The sequence below is a fragment of the Agelaius phoeniceus genome, chromosome 2 (genome assembly GCF_051311805.1).
Source record: "Agelaius phoeniceus isolate bAgePho1 chromosome 2, bAgePho1.hap1, whole genome shotgun sequence".
Taxonomy (NCBI): domain Eukaryota; kingdom Metazoa; phylum Chordata; class Aves; order Passeriformes; family Icteridae; genus Agelaius; species Agelaius phoeniceus.
Genome location: NC_135266.1, coordinates 50,852,408 through 50,874,651, shown reverse-complemented (window position 1 = coordinate 50,874,651; position 22,244 = coordinate 50,852,408). Strand labels below are relative to the sequence as shown.

At 39.8% G+C, this 22,244-nt stretch overlaps 1 protein-coding gene across 3 annotated transcripts in view; it reads right to left on the bottom strand.

Annotated features, from left to right (window-relative positions):
• The window catches only part of TBC1D4 (TBC1 domain family member 4), a 100,493-nt gene that overhangs the window by 39,508 nt on the left and 38,741 nt on the right, over positions 1–22,244 (bottom strand). For 2 of the 3 annotated variants that reach the window (XM_077173605.1, XM_077173606.1), the window contains exons 2-3: positions 3,014–3,622; positions 1,589–1,678 (exon numbers count right to left, since the gene is read on the bottom strand). In XM_077173605.1, the coding sequence (XP_077029720.1) occupies positions 1,589–1,678; positions 3,014–3,622 (699 nt within the window). Of the gene's footprint in view, positions 1–1,588; positions 1,679–3,013; positions 3,623–9,878; positions 10,032–22,244 lie in introns of those variants that run through there. The other variant, XM_077173607.1, reaches the window with a different exon arrangement.

The window sequence follows — 22,244 nt, the reverse complement described above, 5'->3', positions numbered from 1 at the left end:
GACCTCTCCTTTTCATTGTTTGTAAAGTTTGGAAGGACAAATATTCCTAAGCCACAGTCCCACAATACATAGTAAATCACTGCCCTATAAATCTGCAACAGAGAAGCCCTGGGGCTAGCACCAAGTTCTTAAAGGAAGTACTGATGAGGTTTATGCAACCAATGCTTAGTCTTGAACAAATTAATATTTTATTTCTATTGAATACAGAGCCCCTGGACTTCTCTAAAGTAACTGTTTCACGTTAAAAAAAACCCCAAAAAACTAAAAAAAACCAAACAAAATCCTCAAAGTATTGTGATTGCCTCTTTGAGTTATTCACAAATGCAAAGTAACAGAGAAGCTTTACTCCAAATGAAAGTGAAGGGGTGGAATGAAAAACACCTCCAAAATCCAACACACAGAATTACCTGACACTATTTACTGTACAAAGTCATTTTCCTGAAGGAAAGCTGGGCCTTGAAGGTTTTCCATGGTCTTATTGGTCACCATACTTTAAAGTCAGCAGATAAAAGGTTGTCCCAGCTCAGGACTGTTTTGTTTGACTATTTTAAGTTTGTATATGCAACCTAGGAGCCCAGTACCTAAAGTTGATGTGTCACTTCAGTACACCCAAAAAGCAGAAGATCCAAGTCATCTACAAATTCTGCTTTCCATACCTCTGTTTTAAGATCATTTTGATCTGTATTTATTATAAAGCTATTACCACATTGTTTGATTATATTGTCCCATTCTGTATTTGCATCAGCTTTTTTCCTCTCTCAAAAGCAATACAAATTGTAGTTAAAATGTAGAGTCAATTTAAGGACCTGGACCTTTAGTTGGTAGCTCAAGACTCCACTTGAGTTACAAGTATTGCCTAATTCCTAATTTGTCTAAGCATTGGTAGCCCAGTCATGCAAGAGCAGACTGGTTATTGGCATTAAAATGAATGTACTTGGGGGTAAAATACAGGTTTAGAGAATGACAAAAGCATACTTTAACTAGAATAATCATGTTTAAGTGTTGTGATGGTGTGATGATGTGGCACAACAAATGAAGAGATGATAAAGTAAGACCTCAAACCAAAAAGTGTCACCAGTGCTGAACAAGAGCAAGATGGAAAGGTGAACATCTTAACCTTGACATTTAACTATACAAGAAATAATTACTTATTCCTGAACATAGCTAGGTACACCTATCACCATATTGACCAGAAGAAATTATGCAGGTGAACTGCTGTCATTCTGAAGGGTTGATTTGCTGCTCTCCTCCTTTCATTCTGAAGGCTTTCAGGAACTTGTATGCTCAGAAATAAACAGTACACTCAGAGCATCCTAAATGGAGATTAAACTGCTTCCAAAAACATACTTAATACTCTCCCAAAGCAGAAATAGTTTATACTTTGTTTGCTGATGAGGGATTAAAATTGCTGCTATTACACAGCTCAGACTGGTTATTTTGCACTCATATTTTCTGGACTTTTCTGGAAAAAGTATTCTACATTTCTTTTTTTCTCCTGCCTATAGACCATCAAGGCAACACAGCTGAAGAACAAATAAAATCTTTTTTTCTCCTGATGATCTACACATTGCTTCTTATTAATCCTTACCTGAGAACATGAGGAGATATCTTTAAAATTCTTTTCGAACACAACAGATTTGGTATCTGGGCTGATGAGGTTAACTTCAAACCTTCCAACCTAAGGGAGAGAAAAATAAATCTAATTTATGACTGTCTCAGGGGTATAGCATTTACAGCAACAAAAATGTCAGAATCTTGCCCTTTCTTGCTCACATGGAGTATCTTTTGGCACAACAGCTTACTCAGCAGGAACAAGGGTGCCAGGGTACTGTAATTCTGCCCATGTTGAGTAAGAATATTTCAGCAAGCACAATACACTCAGCTGAATAACAAAAATTACTTGGAAAAAACACAGCTTTTCTTCCCCTCCCCCACCCTTTTTCTTCAAGTTATTTTAGTCCAAAGATTACATGTTTGTCAGACAATACTAAAACCTTTAGGAAATAATGTGGCTAAATTAAAAGCTGGGGAAAAAATGGGAATTCTTGGTTTTTAAATTATACCATAGATTAGCTGAGAAACTAAGACGATACTTTTTGGTTTGTAGTAATTCCAAATGAGAAAGAGGAGCTTCTGCAGCAAACTACCTTTTAGCTTTCCCAAATTGCTTCTCAAGCTCATGGAATTTATTCTACAGACCTCGGATTTTTTCAGCTAAATCCTGTTCATTACTAGTGATAAGCTGTGCCTTTCTGAATGGAAATGCATTCTCACTTCAGGTATCATTTCCACAAGAGAATAAAAACATGATCCTTAAAACAAATGGAAAGACAAAATCCAGGCATTTAGCCCACTGTTATTTTAAGGTCCAAAGATTTTTCCTTTTATGGGTCATCTCCTTTTGTGTCCTTCTCTTTTCTCAAAACAAGTTCCAAAAATGTGAAATGCACTTCAGGCAAGAGAAGAAATAACCACTGGAGTCTGAAGGAAGAAGCCCTCAGTGCAGAGATGTTTGAATACTCGTCTTGTAAAGAGGGGACATTAATACAAAGTATCAAAAATAGGCTGGCTCAAACACAAGGCTGTGGAAGTCTCATGTGAAGTTTTTCTTTTTAAGTGCACAAAAAAAAGAGGCTTTGTTTGCATGGTAGCTTTCATTGATTCTCTTCTTGAAAGAATATTCATGTTTTTCAGCTAGGTTCTAAATATCACCAACACAGACAATCCAGAACGGTACATAAAATATTTATTTCACTAAAAACTCTGCTCCTTTAATTTATGGATTACTCCATAAATAATTACTTTTTCTTAAAATCTGCCTGAGCTCATGAGTTGAGGTGAAAGCTCAGCTACTTGCGTTCCAACCATTTATGAACAGATACAAAAATATTTGCAACAAATCGTGAAGCCATACTGGATCCATATTAGTTATCTTGGAAAACTTGTCTCAAACTGCACAGGGGAAGAAGACATGGTACAAGAGCAACAGTAAATTGCTCGCCCTAGAACCCACCTGGAACAACATTGTCCTGTTCTTCTCAGAGTCAGAGGGCTGGACGTGACTGGGAGCACTGGCGTGCCTCCTGCGGGACTGTGCTTTCAGGTTTGTGTCGTGAACCCTCCTCTGCATCACTGCAGTGACACTGCTGCAGCGGGAGCGGAACTCCTGCTGCTCATCGAAGCCAGAGTCCTCCAAAATCCTCTCTGGAAAGAAGCCACGAGTGCTGGCCAGGTTGGTCAGGTTGGTCTGGCTGCCAATTGTAAACATTGCAGCACGCCCTGCTGTTGGGGTGCTGTTGGGGCTGTCCAGCTCCTCAAAAGGGCTGTCCAGAGGAGAAGCTGGCACATTTTCCTCACACAGGGGCAGGTCCAAACTCGACTCGTTATTGCGCTGCTCGTTTAACAGTTTCAGGCGCTGCCGCTCATGAAGGCTGAATTTCTCTATGCAGTCGTCAATCAGTGTGGAGGGAGCTTTCTTGTGAGCCACTGTCACCTTCCCACAGTACAAGACCTCAAATTTTTGAGAGTCATAGAAGGCATCTTCACTCTCCTTACTTGGTTTGGCATCTTCTTTCAGTGCTGCTTTAGAGACTTGTCTTATGCTGCTGATGACATCAGGAACCTGAGGGGACAGTGTGAAAGGCCTTTTTAGTAACCACAAATGAGACAGCAGAGACAGTGATGCATCAAGCATTTGTTAAGGTAAGTATTTACACAAGCTATTTCTCCAGCAGAGTGCCACAAGCTTCTTGGCAAAGAATATAAAATCAGTAAAATCTAAATTCTCTATGGACAACTTATGTAGTGGAAGCAGAGCAAATAATTACTAATTTTTTTCCTGGAATGTCTCCCAGTACATAAGGTTTTAAATTACCAGAAGGTCGACTGGCAAATGTTCACATCCTTTTTTTTTTGTTTGTTTTTACTGAGACTACCTTCTCTTTCCCATTGTCCTCTGCCCACATTGGCATGTTTTACTGCTGTGCTCTGTAAAGAGTCATCACTGCTCCTTTGTTTTTATTTTGCAGAGACACTTATTCTATTCTTAAGACTTTCGGGAACAGTTTTGTGGACAAGAGACCAGCAATCTCCATCAGTTTCAACTGACAGAGTTGAAACTGCATTAGATCTCACTTATTATCAACTATAAAAACCTTGCCCCATCCATCCTGTGACACAGTTCACCTTAAGGTCACACTTCCCTGCTGCCTCAGTCATTGTGCCGTAAAGCAGCACACACAAATCTCTCTTCTCCTCTGCACAAACCCCTGCTATACCCTGTGGGGCCAAACTACACACCTCCAGAAGAAACTCACAATTTCAGCCCTGTATCACACAGTCTTTCAAAGACACCTGGTTCTTCCTCCATTTTATCCCAATCACCCTGGGAGGAGTCTGGTTTAAGTACCAACATATTTCATATGTGAGCACATTTTTCATTTTGGCTTCACAAAAGAAAACAAGGACTTCCCCAACTCTACTAACTGCAGATCAGAGTGGTAATAGTTGCTCTTTTGACAGTACCTACTCTTCTGAACCATGCCCTCTTTTCCACATGTCCCATTTCTCTAGAAGTATAATGAACGGCATCACACTACATGCATTGGGGAGGTTACTAGTGACAATGAGATAGAGAGAATATCAATCCAATTTTCTTTGCAAGAGAAATCAGTTCTCAACATTCAACTAATCCAATAGAATCAATCAACAGTTTTTGTATTCTATACAGCTTCGCACTACAATATTTCATATTTATCAACAGTTTTTGTATTCTATACAGCTTCCCACTACAATATTTGATATTTTTCAAATAATTTTTCTATTAAAAGAAGGTAACCTTAAAGTCACACCTTAAATAATCCATGCTCTCTACAGTATCTCTTTCTTTCACACGATACCAGCTGAAGCTTGCCACTGAGGCAGAAATCTCATCTACCAACACTTCTGCAAGTCAGAGTGGAAAATTACCTCATCTTAATCCCCATCTCCCATTACACACTCCTCATCCCTTGGGCATTCAACTCAAATCTGCTTCCAGTTCATTTATTGCAAAATGAAGTTCAATTACCCTAAGGTCTGCTGACCTTTTGGCTTCTATCCCTTTAGACGTCACCATCATCTCAGTTTTCAGTGGGGCTAAAAGCCAAGTCTAGATCTGGCACAGATACCAGAGTGGAACTGTTCTTCCCTCATTTTCACTGCCAGGCTGCTTTACCATCACCCAAGGTGCACTTCATCTCAGCCATGGCAGTTCAGCTGGACATGCAAAATCTTCACCTTGCACTTGCATGTTTGTACTCCAAGATGCAGCTCTTTTTCCACTCATTGGTCTCTTATTCTCTCTATGGCCGAGAAAGAAGCTCTAGAGATTAAATTCCTTAGTTCTCTATTTTAACAAAATTCACAAACTAGCTACTTATTAATTAAAATTTCCCTTTTTAGAATCCAGAAGCTATTACACGGCAATTCACATACATCTCTATTCAAAGTACAGTGAAAAATGATAATTCTATTCAAAATGCATATATTTTACAAACAATCAACTAGAGTAACCACTGTCAGCTGCTCAATCAGCAATTTAATTCTTTTTAGAGCTGTACTATCACTTCCACTCCAGTAACCAGGTTTTTCCTCCTGCTCATCACCTCTAAGACAAAAAAAATGGATATACCTAAGTCTTTCTAAAAATACTCAATAGCTTCCTAACACATCCCTTCCCCCTCTCTCCCCCAGCAAATGCCCAAATAGGCTGGGGATAAGACACTACCAATTCTATCCCAACAGTAATACCCATCCATTCCCTCTTCTGTCAGAGATCTCCCTCAGAGAGATCTCCCTCAAAACACACAGAGTTTTAAGTAATTGCAATTTTACTTAGAAAAACCCACAACCCTGCCATTTATCACTTTTATTTACATCTTTTTCAGATTGTGTATGCTCTTCAGACTAGTATTTCAGCCACAACTATTATTTCAGCATCTCTGCTCCTTAAAAAGCTTTTGCAGTACATAAATTCCTACAGTGTTTTCACTTGTCCATAGAGGGATCCTAGCATTAGATCGGGGGTTTCAGCTCATACAGCCCAAACAATCCTTACTCCCTGCTTTGTTTAGGTAAACTTTTTAATAGGCTATGTTATTTTTTGGGTGCTCCCTCATCAGCATTCACTTTTTTTCTTCTTTTGAACCTATAGACAGACTAAAACAAAATATCAAAGTGAACATTTTGAGACCTGTTTAATCTCTGTAGATATACTTTCCTTATATACATATGAAAAAAACCACAATGTAATGCAATACAGGGATGGCACAATTGATAAGTAATACCTATCAGACAGCCCAGAACCAGTTCCAGATGCTTGTTATTGTTTCATGGGTACTCTCACTAGCATGGTGTAAAAAACAGCTTCAACTATAACAATCAAGACAGATACTGACACTGCCAGGCTATGAGTCGTGCACATGAATTTTATTGGTCTTTAGTGTACAGGAGTAACTGTGTGCTGCTGCTGATGTACTCAATGACTGACAATGTGCCAGCCTGTGCTGTTAGACCTGACCCTCTTCACTCTCAGAATGACTCTTTCTTAGCAAGAACCAAAAGCTACTTCTGAGATGTACCTAATCAAAGTAGTGTTTTCATATAAAGATTTGACTTTGAGTAAAAATCCCTAAGTGGGATCAAGTGGAGTCTAAACAACATTTCACATCTGTGTTTTCCTGAAAGGCAAGATGAAGAAAAAGTTACATAATTATCAATCATACATCCCAGTATGGCTTTTTACACATTTCTTTGGCATATACCATTGGGTTTTGACATTTTGCTTCTCTGTGTATCAAGAAACCCCAATCAAAAATTTCACCATCGAAGTTGTGTAACTTTTGGATTTGGATATTAGCTTATTATTTCTTAATGTCAAAATTGCAGGGCAAAGTTAGACAAGATAATAAGGAGAATGAAGCTTTTAAAATACTGAATTACCTGGATGAAAATCCTTAACTACTTTTAGAAATCAGTTTAGGAATGATATACACTCCTGAAACAGTCAAAACTTACTAACATGTTTCCAAGTCCTAGTATTTCCCTGCAGAAGTCTCATTAAATTAAGCAGCCAGAGAGGAGAAATGGGATTCTTACTCATGAAACCCACAGGGCCATTGACAATCTTCCTGGACATCTACTACCAGCTGTTACAATAGGGCAAATGAATTATTGTATAGGTTTTCAGTATTCACCTGAAAATAAAGAAATTAAATCCTTAAAATGTTTAAGCAATCGATCTATTTGACATACTCAGATTTTTTTTTCAAGCCTTGAAGGTAGTTACATCAAGAAGACAGACTGGATGAGACAGGGCTACACAGTGTATTCTCATGGTGAGAGAAGCACACTTCCAGCCCAAACAAACCCTATGGTGGGACAATTCAAGATGACTTAATTCTCCCAGACTTTGCCTTTCCCAAATCCCTTAATCTAGGGGCCTATCATCTTTTTCCAAATATTGTTGGAGAGAAGGAAATGACTATGTTCCAAAGGGAACATAGTCTTCATGGGCTTCTCAGTCCAGAAAGGTAGGAGCTGATGGTGTAGTGCTGGTACACCAGATCTCAAATGCAGAAACATAATGTAGAGCATTATTATAGGTTTTATTCATGAAGTTTCCCTATACTGCTGAGTAGCAGCAGACTGTTCCATGAATCAGAACAAGGAAATCACCCCCCACCCCAATACACCTCCTCAAATGTGCTGGAAAAGCACACAAAGCTTTCTCTAATGCAGCAGTGACCTCATGCTTGAACAGCAACAGGCACACTGAACCTTCTCAGGTATTAATAACCTGAAACCAAACAAAATGGATCTGAGAGCTTCAGGTGAGCTTTCTTCTCCTCCAGGATGTCAAGAGCATCTATGCCTGTCAGGAAGAAACAGCAATTGTGTACTTTAAGACCCTTGAAAAAGTGCTCACAGTAACTCAATCTCTGAACAGAGCCAAGAGAACTCAAGAGTAGAAATCCTTCCTCAGGCCTGTTCCAAACAATGCCCCCAAATGCAAGAGGCCAATAAGACAAGGATGGACAGTGGGTACCATAAGTACAAAACTAAACCTGTGATACTAGTTTGGGTCTCCAGTGTGAACAACACTAAAAAACTTGGTTGAGAAAAAAGAAACCAAAAAACCAAACCCCAATACCAAAACCAACCAAACAAGACTGCAACGTAAGAGCAAGTAACAAGTGCTTTATAAAATCACTGAAGAGAAATATTTTCCTCCAGGGAAATATATTTGATCTACTAAGAGTAATTACAGAAAAAGAAAAAAAAAAAAAACAACCACACACTTGGGAACCCACATCAAAATTTTTATTCACATCCGAGTAGTCTAAGATTGTATGAACCAGTCGTCACCCAAAGTGACCAGATTCAACATGTGGCAATTCAAAAAGGAAAAGTTAGCTGCACTCAAATGAGAACAGGTGGCACTGGCCAAGCTCTGCATCACCTACAATTGCATCCTGATCTGAAAAAGCAACATAGTAAATAAAGCATGACACTGACACAAAATTCGTTTACCACAGGCAGTAGAGTTTTGATAGTCGAAACTAATGGCAGCAGCAGTTTTAGCCAGATAATTCCCAATCTCCTGTATTTGTACCATACACCTATGATCTTGCTTAGAGACCTTTTGAGCTATTGCAGCACATCATCCATTTGGCCAGGTACTGTAGAATAAGGTGGCAGCACTCAGCTAATTCCTGCTCTGCAATTCAAGAGCTAGATGTAGTTCTGTCCCTTGTGACTAGACCTGCAACAGTGTTAATTCATAAAGGACAGCAAACACCTTCCTCATGCATGAGTAGCACACTGCACAAAGGGCGTGTGATTAGTACTGCCAAGAAATATTCTACTATATATCAAGACACTCCACTGTGTTCTACACAGAATAGCATCTTCATGATAGAAAGGAACATCACTCTAACTGGTATAAGGAATGCAAGGTCTTTCCTCTGACCAAAGTGTAGATTAAAACCAATGGGAGGATTGCAGAAAAATAATTACCACCAAATTCATCTCACGTCATGTAACAGATTTTGCTAAAATTAATTCCAACTGCCACAACCCTTAAAACCTCAAAAACAGAACTTCAGTTATGAGTGTTTATCACCAATATCTTTAAGTTGCAAAATAGAGAGACTGTTGAGCCTACTAAATCATGTCTGATGCAGCATAACAACAGCACATTTTGTCACAAGTCTAGAAAGGGCAGAGCATCTCCATTGTAACACTACGTGCTTCTTGAACAGCAGTGACAGAAGTGGAAGCATTAAAAACAACCAAAAAACCAACCCTTTGACTTTACAAGAGCCTCCAGAGAACAAAGGTGGATGTCTCCTTTTGGCTGGAGGGATAATTTTCAAATGATCCCTCCATAATTACTGAGCAGTGCTTTCAATTTTAATCCAAACTTAGAACTTGAATGCTATGGATATTGCAAGGAAGAACAAAATTCACTGGCTGGATTCCATTATTTCCACAAATGAACAGAATTTCACTGTGCAGAGAAGCTGCAGCTTGTCCTAATTTGTGCCTAGCTTCCACATGGAAAACTTCAGTCTGGAATTTATTAACAAAGCAAAGCCCCTCTTCATACCATAAAGCTTATAAACATAAGAGCAACTGTGAAATACTAATCTAACAAACATGCCTAACAAACGTGGCTACTTCATGACAGCATTTCTAGCAAGGCAATTACTTTCAAGACAAGGAAAAAGCTCAACCCCTCTCACTCCATCACCACGCAAAGTGCAGTGGCAGATCCCTTCCACTGTACAAAGGGAGCTGAATGAACTTCCCACACACTCGACAGGAGCAGACAGTACCTTCTGGTGGGAGATCCAGCTCAGAAGCAGAGGCATGTCCAAGCACAGCTGTCACCAAACCTCAGTGCCATGAACACCAAGACTCAGGAACAGATTCCTGGGATAAGAAAGTGCAGAAAGGATCTCCCTCTCACAAAGGGCTGGCAGTGCTGTCACAGCACTTCCTCAGGCTCGTTTCATGATATCACAGCAGAGCCAGAAATCCGTGCAGCAGCCGTTATTCTTCAAAAGCCAAGCATTTCCTGACTTGGAGCTGGAAGCATCCGCACTGCTGGATTTGAATAATGCACCCCACTCATCATCAAGCTATGTACACTTAAAAACCAACAAAAGAGAAACAGGATACTGCTCAGAAATCAACACCCTGTGCTTTGCTAAGTACTGGGAGTTTGACATCTGTCAATAAGAAAGCAACACAATGTGAGAAAAAATTAGGAGCAACTGGAATGGTTCTCCTTTTAGTTAGTGTTAACTTGCATATCCATGAGATAGGAGAACCCAGCCACAGCAGTGAAACACGAACAGAGATAAAACAAGCTGCATATAATATCCTGCTATGTACCAGGCATTTGTCAAGGAGGCACAGTTCTTATCTTAAAAAAACCCCACAACCAAATGCCAGCCAAAGGGCAGATATCTGTAACTATTCTCAACCAGAAAGAAGGGTGGGAGAGGGAAAAAGTTGTTTTCCTTTAACTGCTATAAATGTTTTTACTGCCATCCAGTTAGTCCAACACTGATCATTCAGACCTGTTGTACTTCTAAAACTGCTGCATTCTGCTGCTTTCCACTCTGCTGACAGAGCTCCACTTCCCGGTTTTCACCATTAAAAATGCAGCTTTCCAATAAAAAGATAAAAGACCAGCTTGATGTCATTCAACTTATGCAGTCACACAAGCAATTTGCTGACTTTGTTTATGCTAGAGGTATTTAGAAACTAGAACAGAAGAATCTGCCTCCATCAGCTGACTTACTGCTGAAGGAATACTGATATCTTTGTTTTTACAGAAATAAGGAGGATTTTCAGCCAAGAGAAATGCTATCCCAAAGAGAAAGGAGTAACAGCCAAATTACTAAGCATTTCTATAACCCATCTGCACTTACTGTACAGTCTAAAAATAACAGTTTAGAAAACTCCAAGTCAGGTTCTCAGCAGGCACTAATAAGCAGCTGCCATCAACTCCAAATCATTCTGCTGTATGTCTGGGCCAACACAACACGAGCCCAGTAGCAGAAAGCTGGAACACAGGGGCTGGCAGAGAAAGTTCCAGTGAAAGCAGTTTTTGGAGCTTTAAGCTAGCTGCCATCCCTGGCTGCTAGTGCTTTCACATTTCTTCTCTATAGGCTCATGGATTCAGCCTAAACTTAAAGCATCAGAAAACACATTAAAGGATTGATTGCCTAGAGGAACATTAAAGGATTGCATGGAACAAAGTTTTGCTTTCAGGAGACAGTCTTCCTCCTATTTGCCTGGCCTATATTTTTCCCAGATGACTGGTCAAGACCCAGCTAGGTTTGCTTCTCAAGAGCTGCTACAGAGCAGTGCATGTATTTTACCCTGACATTCAGCCTCATGCCACATACTGGGGAGATCACATACTCCTGCCAAAGGCAAAGCTGAAGACTACTACTACACCACTCTAAAGAGAGATCTTTTTTTACATCAGTAAGCTAAAATGAAATCAAATTCAGTTTTCAAAATAATTCTTATTCAAGACCAACCCAGGAATTACTTACACTGATGAGTTTTGATACAGGCAACAAGCAGAAAAAAGTACCAGAGTTGCACAGCACACATTTAGCAAACCATCACAGTAGCTAATTTGCAGCTGGAAACTTGTGGATCACCTAACACATTCCATGTGCTACACACACACACAAGGTGCTTCTACGCCAAATATCCAAATTTAAGTAAACAGTATAATGATAGAAGGTGGATCAAGTTACTTAACAGGAAAGAATGTCTAAGAGTTACAAGATGGTTTAGATGCCTGAGCAGACAATAGGTGCCTTTCTTAACCAAGCACCACTGTCAAGTGCTTGCATGAAGAAAAAAAAAAAAAAAAAGAAACCAAAAAACCAAACCCCAATACCAAAGCCAACCAAACAAGACTGCAATGCTGCAATGTAAGAGGCAAGTAACAAGTGTTCTATAATGTCACTGAAGAGACAATATTTTGCCTATCCAAGAACTTCAGGGATGGCAGTGACAGCACAGCCAGACACAAGAGAAGCAGTGCTCAAGCAAGGATGGCTCTTGCACTCAGCATTTTGCTCCTATGTTTAGGCCAGTCGGGCTTGATGCTTTTCCACCTTTCAGATACAGCCCAAATTCACTCAGCTTGAGTACTCTGCAACCCACAGAAGTGTCAGTACAGAGGTCTCATGATGATCCTTATGCTCTTGAATATGTAGATTAATAAAACAATTCATTTCATCCACCAATTTTATACTTTAAGCACATGGAAGTTTGTTTCCAAGTTTAGGACACAGTTCCCAGGGAAAGACTTAGCAAAGTACAGCTTGCTTGGAACAGCAGTTCTTTACCCAAGTTCTTACAAACTACTAAAGTACAAATTCAGATATTAGCTAGGAATTTTCTCCTGAAAACTGTGTTTCAGCTTAACTTGGCACTTGTAGTAACAGGTTTATTAAATATGTTGTTTTTAAAACTCCATCATGTTTAACACATACCCTATTTTTAAAAGGGCTTGCCTGAGAAGATAAGGCTGTCACGTGGACAGTCCCAAACAATTAATACATTCTCTGCATTCATTTCCTTTTGAGGGGGTGGGAGGGAAAGTTGGAGAGCTCATTGAAGTATTTTGCCCATTTATGGTCACTATCTACTTCTCCAATACAGATCAGAAGATCATGAACTTCATTTTAGCAGATTTAAAGTGGCAATACTGAAATAAATGCTCCATGCACCACGTTTAAGAAGGTGGCAATTTTTTAATTCTGTAGTTTCAGATAGAAGTTCTCCATATTTTAAATTTAAAATATTAACTAACATGTTGATTCACTATGAAATGAACACACTTTGGTCTGGTTTTCCCTAGCCAAGAGATCAAGATTTCCTTCATGGCAGATCATGAGGAGCCCTAAAGTGAGCATCATCCCAGATTTGGTTAAAACCTACCATGATACCCATGGATGACAACACTTTTATAACTCATTCACTACAATAACCACTTTTTTCTATTATCACTGAAGAAGAAGATGGTGTTTTAATTCAGTGCTGGCTCTGAGAGATGGGAAAAATTAGATTTTATTCAGTCTAGCAGATGTGGGTATGCTTGGCCCAAAAAGTCAGGCACTGCAATAACTTCTAGATCCCTTAATGAGGCTAGAAATTCCTCAATGACTTGAAACCAAGGAGTTCCTTCTTTCCCTAGTTGATGTTTTCCCACAAACTCTCAACTGCAGTGGGAGGTTTCAGACCACAAACTTTCCTTAAAAAAGGTTCTGCTTACAGAAAGTTGGACACCAAGAGCAGTGTCATGCAGCAGGTGATACTGTGGCAGAGACAAAAAGTGTTACTACTGGGTTCAAGGCTCCTTTTGTCACAAGAACAATCACTAAAAAACTGTGAAAGACAAATGCACGTTTCATCAGACAATGTGGACAGAGTATAAAGAAAACAGCTGGCAACCTGGTAGCATTTCAGCAGCTTTGCCATCACTGCCAAGTAATGTTCAATAGTTTTCTAGTACTTTGGAAACACACATCTGTACACGTTCCAGCTTGTCTGCTAATTTCACAGTTCACAAGAGCAGCTGCCTTGTCTTGTGACAGTATCAAATGCCTGAGCAACCAGCAGCACAATTAACTCTTCCCAGATAACAACCAGCAAAGAACCCAAGCATAAACACAGCAAGGAAGGATTTCAAAGCCATACTCATCCAGATGCTGAATTACCAACTGCTTTGAAATGAGGTGCTGGGAGCTTCCCCCTAACTAGACTTCCTTCAGCACCAAAGTCTCGAACCACCACTTTGCCCAGGAGTCAAGGGAATAATGAATACCACACCTGAAGGCAAAGTTAGCACAGGACAAGACACTGAATACTGCTCTCCCTGGGAGTCACATTAGTCTAATCTTGTCAATCTCTAACTGCTTAAAATATTAAGATTTCATCAGCTTGTTAGTCACTGTAAAGAGAATTAAATCATTAGGTAGTTATAGTATTCAAATGTAAATCCATACAGACACAGCTGGATGGGGAAGTATTTCAAATTTAATAGCTGAAAGTAATTAAATGCATGGTCCTTTTACATTTTGACATAGAGAAATTCTAAAAGAGCTACAGATTTACTGTTACTACTAATAATAATTAAAAAACAAAAAAACCAAACCAAAAACAACTCACAAGACCCTGGGGAACAGAAAAGAAAATGCTTTCCCAGAAAGCTTTGATATAAAGCAGTCAATAAAGTAAACAGACAGTAAGGACCTTTCAGAGGAACAGCTTTATAAGGCAAGACTCTTGCACCAATAGTGACATACATGAAGCAAGCTAAGGGTGTGATAGAGACCCATGAGACCCATCACATGTATTTCCAAAAAGTCTGTGAGAGCATTTTGTTTTGGTTATAAATATGGGTTCTACAAAACTGAAGGGGAAAAGGGAGCATAGAGGCACTTAATCACTGTGTAAGTAAGAAAGCACAACAGGTATATACAGTCAAGATGGGTGGGAAGGAGCTGTTTCTGAGCTTATCAGGAAGGTTCTACTCATTTTTTTAGGCAACATTTTCCTATACATCAGGTAAAGCAACTTTTGCACTGCTTCACTAATTGCTACTGGTAGATGCTTCTCATTTCAGTACTGCCAAACTTTATTTTCTGAATTTATTGTGCAGGTATTTCTGCACCAGCAGCTGCACAGCACTGCCTGACAGCATTAACAGTAGGACTTTTGGAATTGGCTTGAGACCACATAGGTAAGAAGAACAGCTAGACTGCATTAAATAACTGCACCTAACCTTTTGATAACAATATTCACAGGAAGATTAGCATTGGCATTATGAAGTCCTAGCAACACAGTGACAAATTAACCCAGGAGTTCTAGAATTTCAGTTCATTATTAATGCAGAGCAAAGCCCACACTGCTTCAACTTTCATAGCAGCATCTTTACTTTAGTAGTTCTGGGTTTATGTGGCAAAATTTTGGTAGCAAAGGGGACCGCAGGGGTGACTTCCATGAGAAGCTCCCAGAGTTTGCCCAGTTTCCAACAAAGTCAATGCCAGCCAGCTCCAGGACAGACCCACCACCCACCATTGCAGTGACAGTGGTAGCCCTCCAGGATCATGTGTTTGAGAAGAGGAAAACCCTGTGCAAAGGCAGCTAGGACAGCAAAATGAGAACACATGAGGGGAAGAGCCCTGCAGACAACAAGGTCTGTGAAGAAGGAGGGGCAGGAGGTGCCCAGGTGCCAGAGCTAAGGCTCCCCTGCAGCCCATGGAGCAAGCATGGTGAGGCAGCTGTGCCCCTGCAGCCCATGGAGATCCATTCTGGAGCAGAGATCCACCTGCAGCCCTTGGATGATGCTACATGGTGCAGTGGAAGATCAAAGGAGACTGTGACTCCATGGGAAGCCCAGGCTGCAGCAGGCTCCTGGCAGGGACCTGTGGACCCATAGAGAGAGAAGCCAACAGTGAAGACAGTTTGCTGGCAGGAGTTCAGCAGGAGACCCATGCTAGAACAGCCTGTTCCTGAAGGACTACACCCTGTGGGAGGGGCCCAGGCTGGAGCAGCCTGTTCCTGAAGAACTGCACCCGTGGGAAAGACCCAGACTGGAGAAGTTGGTAGAGAGCTTTCTCCTCTGGGAGGGCCCCACTCTGGAGCACGGGCAAAGTGTGAGGAGTCCTGCTCCTGAGGAGGAAGGAGTGGCAGAGACAATGTGTGATGAATCCCCATTCCCTGTCCCCCTGAGCTGCTGAGAGGGAAGAAGTCGAGAAAATTAGGAGTAAAGTTAAGTTCAAGAAGAAGGGAGGGGTTGGGGGAAGGTGTTTTCAAGATTTGGTTTTCTTTCTCATTACCCTACTTTGATTTGATTGGTAATAAGTTAAACTCAAGCTGAGTCTGCTTTGTCCATGGCAGTAATTGGTGAGTGATCTCTCCCTGTCCTTACCTCAACCCACAAGCCTTTTTTCATATTTTCTCACCCCTGTCCAGCTGAGGATGAGCAAGAGCGAAGCTTTAGAGGGTGTCTGGTGTCCGGCCAGAGCAGCCCCCACACCAGTACTATAGCTGGATACCTGTGTAAGGGAGGTTCCCTGCTTGGAAAGGAGAAGGGCAGCACAGTCCTGATGTCTAGGGCTTGGTAAAAATATACTTAGCTGTAACATGACAAATCCCATCATGTGGCTCCTGCCTGGACTGGAAATAGAAACTCTTATTTCTGGTCTGATGGGCAAGGGATGAGAAGGGAAGAGTGATTTTGTCACTGACACAGCAGTGTTCTCATGTCATATTTAAATAAGTTATTTGGAAGGATAATGTAAATCCCATTCACTTCAGCTTACTACAAGAGTCTCTTTATAATTTCACCTAAGGTATTACTTGTCATGCTCAGCTGCCATCAAAGCAAGATATGCCTTCAAATAACTTAAAGTTTCAGAAATAGAAATAAGTATGTGGGTTCTCTCATGGAAGTCAACAGTGCTCTCTTGACTGAGGAAATTAAAACTCAGTTTATCCACAACTTTGTCCTTCTACAGCTTATTTTTTACTTCCAATAGCTCAGACTATGAAAGATTTCTCTCTGCAACTGGAAGTCGGCTTGCTGATGAGAGTCAGCAGTGAGAACACAAACTATTAACAGAAACCAGAAAAAAGGTGCCCTAAACAGTGAACTTCATTCCTCCTGCTCATCAGCTCTCTCTCCCCTGGGGAAGCTTAGTTGATCTGGGAATTATCTATCTTAGGAATCTATTCTTGGTCATGTCTGAATGTCCTGTTCTCACTGAAGTCAAGCCTGAAACTTGTTTTGCAGAGCCAGCGAGGAAACATTCTATCATAAAAGTTAAACATATTTCTTAACTACCCATTCTGTAATTCCCAGCATCCAAATCTGGAAGACCAGGTGTGTCTCTCTCTGGTGGGATTCACAAGTTTGCCTTCCAGTTTCACCTGTGACACCCACCAGGGCCTCCAAAACAATTCCATACATTTCTATATAGTAGATACTGACAAACTTCAAGGAGAAACAACAAAAATCTCAACTTCAAGGGTAATCTCAAATGTGATGGAAATATACAACACTAGCTAGATTTATTTATTCTCTAGGGAATTTTTAAACCATCTGGCACAGTCCCAAGTGCTATAGTTTCTGTTTGTTCAAGAGCTCTCAGGAAGCTGAAGCTAGCAAGCATAGGACACAAATTGAATCATTTCTGTGTTTTTGTTCTTGTAAAAACTTAACATCTTGCATAAATTAGGTAACTTCAAAACAGAGTTATAGTACACTGAAGCAGGTTTAACAGATTCATACCTTATCAAGAGAATTTTATCAGAACTTATAAGAGTTCATAAATTAATATGGACTTCAGCTAGAAGCAAAATCCGAAAAATACATAACCCATTTGAGAAACCACTATGGAACTCATAGACCAAAATGTAGTTCAAAGGGATTTACATAAACAGAAATAAAACTGAATATATGGACATCTCCATCCATATCTTTTCATAAAAAGATGACCATTCCACCAGCATGTAAATTTTTTTGGTTGGGTTTTGTTTATTTTTTTAAGTGGGGAAGACCTTTGTGAGGGTTTATGAACCATTGGAGCAAACAATGACAAACTCATAAGTGAAAGTAATAGGAAAATATAGGAACAGGCATGTTTGCTCCCAAATCCAGTACTGGCTATGTACACAGTTTCAAGGTGACAATTCAGAGCAGCTTTCTCCAGTGTCACAACCTGCCCAGCTGAGGTTGCTCCCCCTGTGCTCAAGCCTACATCCCAAAAAGAGATTTTAACATCCTATTTTTCCTCATGGGAACACTGGGAATAACTATCAGACTTGGATGTTTAATTCAATATCACACCTAAAGTACTGCACCTTCTCTACCCAAGCAGAGGAGGTATGAAAGGAGACAACTTATGCCATTTATGCTTATGACAATCCCTGTTCAATCTGTTGGACTTCTTCAAAGATGCATCACATATAAACACCAATCTTGGAATTAAACAATTTGGAATTGCTATCAGCACATATAAAAAAACTGTGTTCCTTTCAGTTAGTAGCAGATTGATGATCATTGTTAGCCCAATTTGTTTAGATGATGCCAGCTCTGAGGCTGACCACAGCAAACAGGGGTTCTAGAAGGACACAATTAAGTAGAGTTGCTGCAAAGAATTTGTAAGCCCCAACAGCATAAGGTAAAAAACAGCTACTGAACAGCAAATTTAAAACTTGTGCCCTCTTTTCTTAATCAGAACACAAGAGGAAAGCAATCCATGAAATAAGAGCTAATCAAAGGAAAAAGAAAGAAAAACCAAAAAAGAATGTTACACACAAACTCAGTTAATTACAGGGACACAGAACAAAGCCTGTTACAAGTTACTGGATTGACAGGTCTGAAATTTTTATGTACAACCAAGGAATAAGAGTCTTTTGAGTTAAAAAAACCAAAACAATCCAAAGTGTCAGAAATTGTCACTTCTGGAGATCAGTCACTGGTTTAAGTGGATAAATTGGTACGTAGGAGGATGATTTTAAGGCATCACTTCAAAGAAACAGATTAGGTAACAACAGATACATGTCATGTAGTAACATCCTGGTATTATACCTTGTTCCAACAAGAGGCATGAAGGTGAAATATAGGGTTTAAGAAACTGAAAGTTTATTTCAAATGCCAAATATACAAATTGTATAAGATTAGGACACTGGTGAAGAACAACTGGAAATACTAGTATTTTATTAGGGTTTTTTTTTCTCTATCTATGAACAGAAGCAGGAAATTAAGATCAAAATGAGGTCATGTAGCTATAATAAATGCTGATTGCAAGAAGTATTTTACCAGAAATAAACAAGGCAGAGTCATCTTTGTGAGCAGCTTTTGTCAATAATCCTGTATTGTTTATATGATACACTGACTGGTTGTTGTGAATTCCCAAGCAGATAAGAACTGTTCATAATACACAGACTTCACAAATAGCCCCACCTCAATAAAACTTGGGGATGCACACCTGCTATTCAGAAATTGGGATTCCCATCAAACTTCAAATTACATCTTATTTCATATTCTATAAATTTACAGTAAAATAGCTGTGATTTATTCTTTTAGGGAAAAAAAAAATGCATCATTTTGCCCAGTTTATGAAATATCCTACAATTTCATTCTGGAAAAAAAACCCAAACAGACATTTGGAAAAATATTTATGTAATTAGAAGGATTTAAAAAGAGGATTTTAAAAAGAGTAAGCTGCTAAAAACACACTTGATGTCAACTCAACACTGAAACTCCCAAGCATGTATCAAAACTACAGTGCACAGCCTAAATGTTTTTTAACCTATAATTATATGCAGCATAATTGGAAAGCCTCAAATTTACAAGAAGTGGTACACCAATTTACACCAAGTGATGACAAGACGACAGAAGAAACTCCCACTGGAAAGGGAAATCCCACTCCCTAACAGCTGGTGCTTAGAAGGGTTTGTACATGCAGCTGGAAAGGAAGAGATTAATCTCAGAGCTGAGATGCTGAAGAGGTTCCCTTCTATCACCTCCCCAGTATTCTCTCAAGATAACACACCAAAAATTGTGGTGAACCTGGCTATACTACATTAATAGCTGGCCTTGATGATCTTACAGCCATTTTTCAACTTTAACAAATCTATGATTTATCCTGATAGCTGCATAGAAATAGGATTGCAGACATCACTGTATTTCTATTAAGCTTGGCTGGATGCTCACACCCACAGAAGGTAAGAGTGTACTCTCAAACATTCATTTACAAAAAACATCCCATTTTGCCACCCCAGCTTTACCCCAGCACTTTCACAGCCTTCATAGCTGACTTTCCTTGAATACAAAGAACTGAGGCTGTGACTGTACCCAGCAGGTGTTGCTCATAAACTGACTAAACTGAAGCTTCAGAGCTTTTAAGTTCCCAGACAATTAAAAAAAATATTTAACAGACTGAGTAGGGGAGGGGGAGCTGCTTTTACAACACAAGAAGCCCCTTCATTACATAAAGAACAAAGGTGCATTTATATCATTTCACTGCTTATCTGAACACCACCCTGTGCTATCTAACAAAGCACACACTGCACTTTGCTGATAAAGCACCCTGTGCTAAGGTAGCTGTACCTACGGGATGTGAACACGTGTCCTGAGCCCCACTACAAGCAGCACAGAAACAGATGATTTCAGGCTTTATGTACTCAGCTTGGATTTCATCAGCAGCTGCACAGAGAAGCCTCTGCACACCTGCAAGCCTGAAAGAACGCTGGCTGCCTTTGCTTTATTTTTATTCTGACTTGAGATCTTGTCATCTTAACCTTTACCTTCTAATATCATCAGCTACATTAGGCTGAGCATCCTAGCCAAGAGTTTCCCACTTGGCCAGCCAGAAAAGAGACTGCAAGACTTTTTTTTTTCTTTCATTGAGGTCCTGAGGTCATCAAGGAAGGGGCCAACCAACACCCACATCCAAAGGTGGTAAATTAAGGTGCAGTAAATTAACCTCGCAACAATGCACAGAGAGCTTGGCTCTTGGAACAGAAGCGTGGCCAAGAGGCTGCAATGCTCTCCTCCATTCACAATGTCTTGCCATATTCTTAGGCTCTGCAAGGATCCTCTGCAAGTGCTTTTTAATTTTAAAAGCAGAAGCTACTAAATTATTCTTTATTTTACTCTGGAGGGAAAAAAAAATATTTGTTTACCACAGTATTCTTTATATGTACAGATGCAATTTCATTTCTTTGGTAGATCTCTCAAGTTTACCACTAAAAGGATAAGGTTACAATATTTAATTTTCTACAGTACAATTGCTTGGGGAGAAAAAAAAGAACTTGCTTTTCTGAGACACTCAAGAATTAGATGAGAAATTGAGATCCCTGGCAGTAAACTCTCCCCTGCACCAGCACTGTTTCTCCATTATTGTAAAAGTGCAGCCTTTAATCTCTTTCCTTCCACAGCCATGCCCAGAAGAGTCCAGACAGACTGATCAATCATTTCTAGTCAGCAGGGTTCTGTGAAAGGACAGAAGGTTTTCCTCTCAAAACAACCTGCAAGATCAGTTTTAAATGCCTATGAAGGTTCACGATCTGAGGTGTGTGGTACGTTTTCTATGAAGTAATTACAAAGGCGAGGCAGTAGAAAAAGAAAAAAAAAAAAACCCAAAAAAAAAACTTTTGCATGAGAATTAGTACCACTTTTGTAAAAGCTTTCTCTGTACCAGAATGTTTAAACAAGAGCAGCCTATCTACAAAACAAAAACAAAAAAAAACCCCAAAAAATCAAAAGCCACCCAAACCCCCCCCCCCCCCAAAATTGTAGCCAATAATGAATAAGTTAAATGTGCACAGAGAGGAGGAGGGGAGAGTCTCTCTTCCCAAAACTTAAACCAAATCATGAAGTCCATCTTTCCCAAGAATATGACAGTAGACAAAGCTTTCCCTCAAAGTCACCTGTACATTCAACTGCACAGTGACACTTCCCAAAGCAGCCAGGTTCTGGCAAACAATACAACAGCTCACACAAGGTGAACCAGTAGAGTCCACCTAGTATCTCTTTAAAGTGTTTCAGAAACCACTCCTGCTAGCATCATTTTGCTACACCTTCACGGAATCTGGTGGAAGATGGAAGATTGGAAGATGCCAGCCCCTCGAATTTCAGCAACAGGAAATAGCCACCATGAAACAGTTTTATTTTTATTTGTAAATACAGCACTGAGTCTTCATGCACCAAGCAATCAAAAACACAGCAACAAAGCAAGTTGAAGTGAGCTTGGACAGATAAGATTACAAGATATACAGGTGCTTTACAGAGAATTTTGACTGGGAACACTTCAATGCACTGCCAAGCACTATCACAAATTTGGTGAGAACTGCATTAAAAAAAATAAAAAGCTCTGATTTTCTGTAAGTCATACTCAATTTATATCCAAATTTATTTTTAGGCATCAAGTTCTATTTTTTTCATACTTCAAAAAATGAGATTTCAGATACTTCATTCCTTAGTAAAGCTGATCTACATTACATAGCACATAAGTAGCAGGAAGAGCATAATCTGATTTGTGGAGGCTCATGAACGACAGACAGGACATTTATACATGCTACTTAAAACTTTATCTCTTAGGAATGAATTTATTTGCCTACCTATGGCTCTTCAGTTCAGCTCAGTAGGG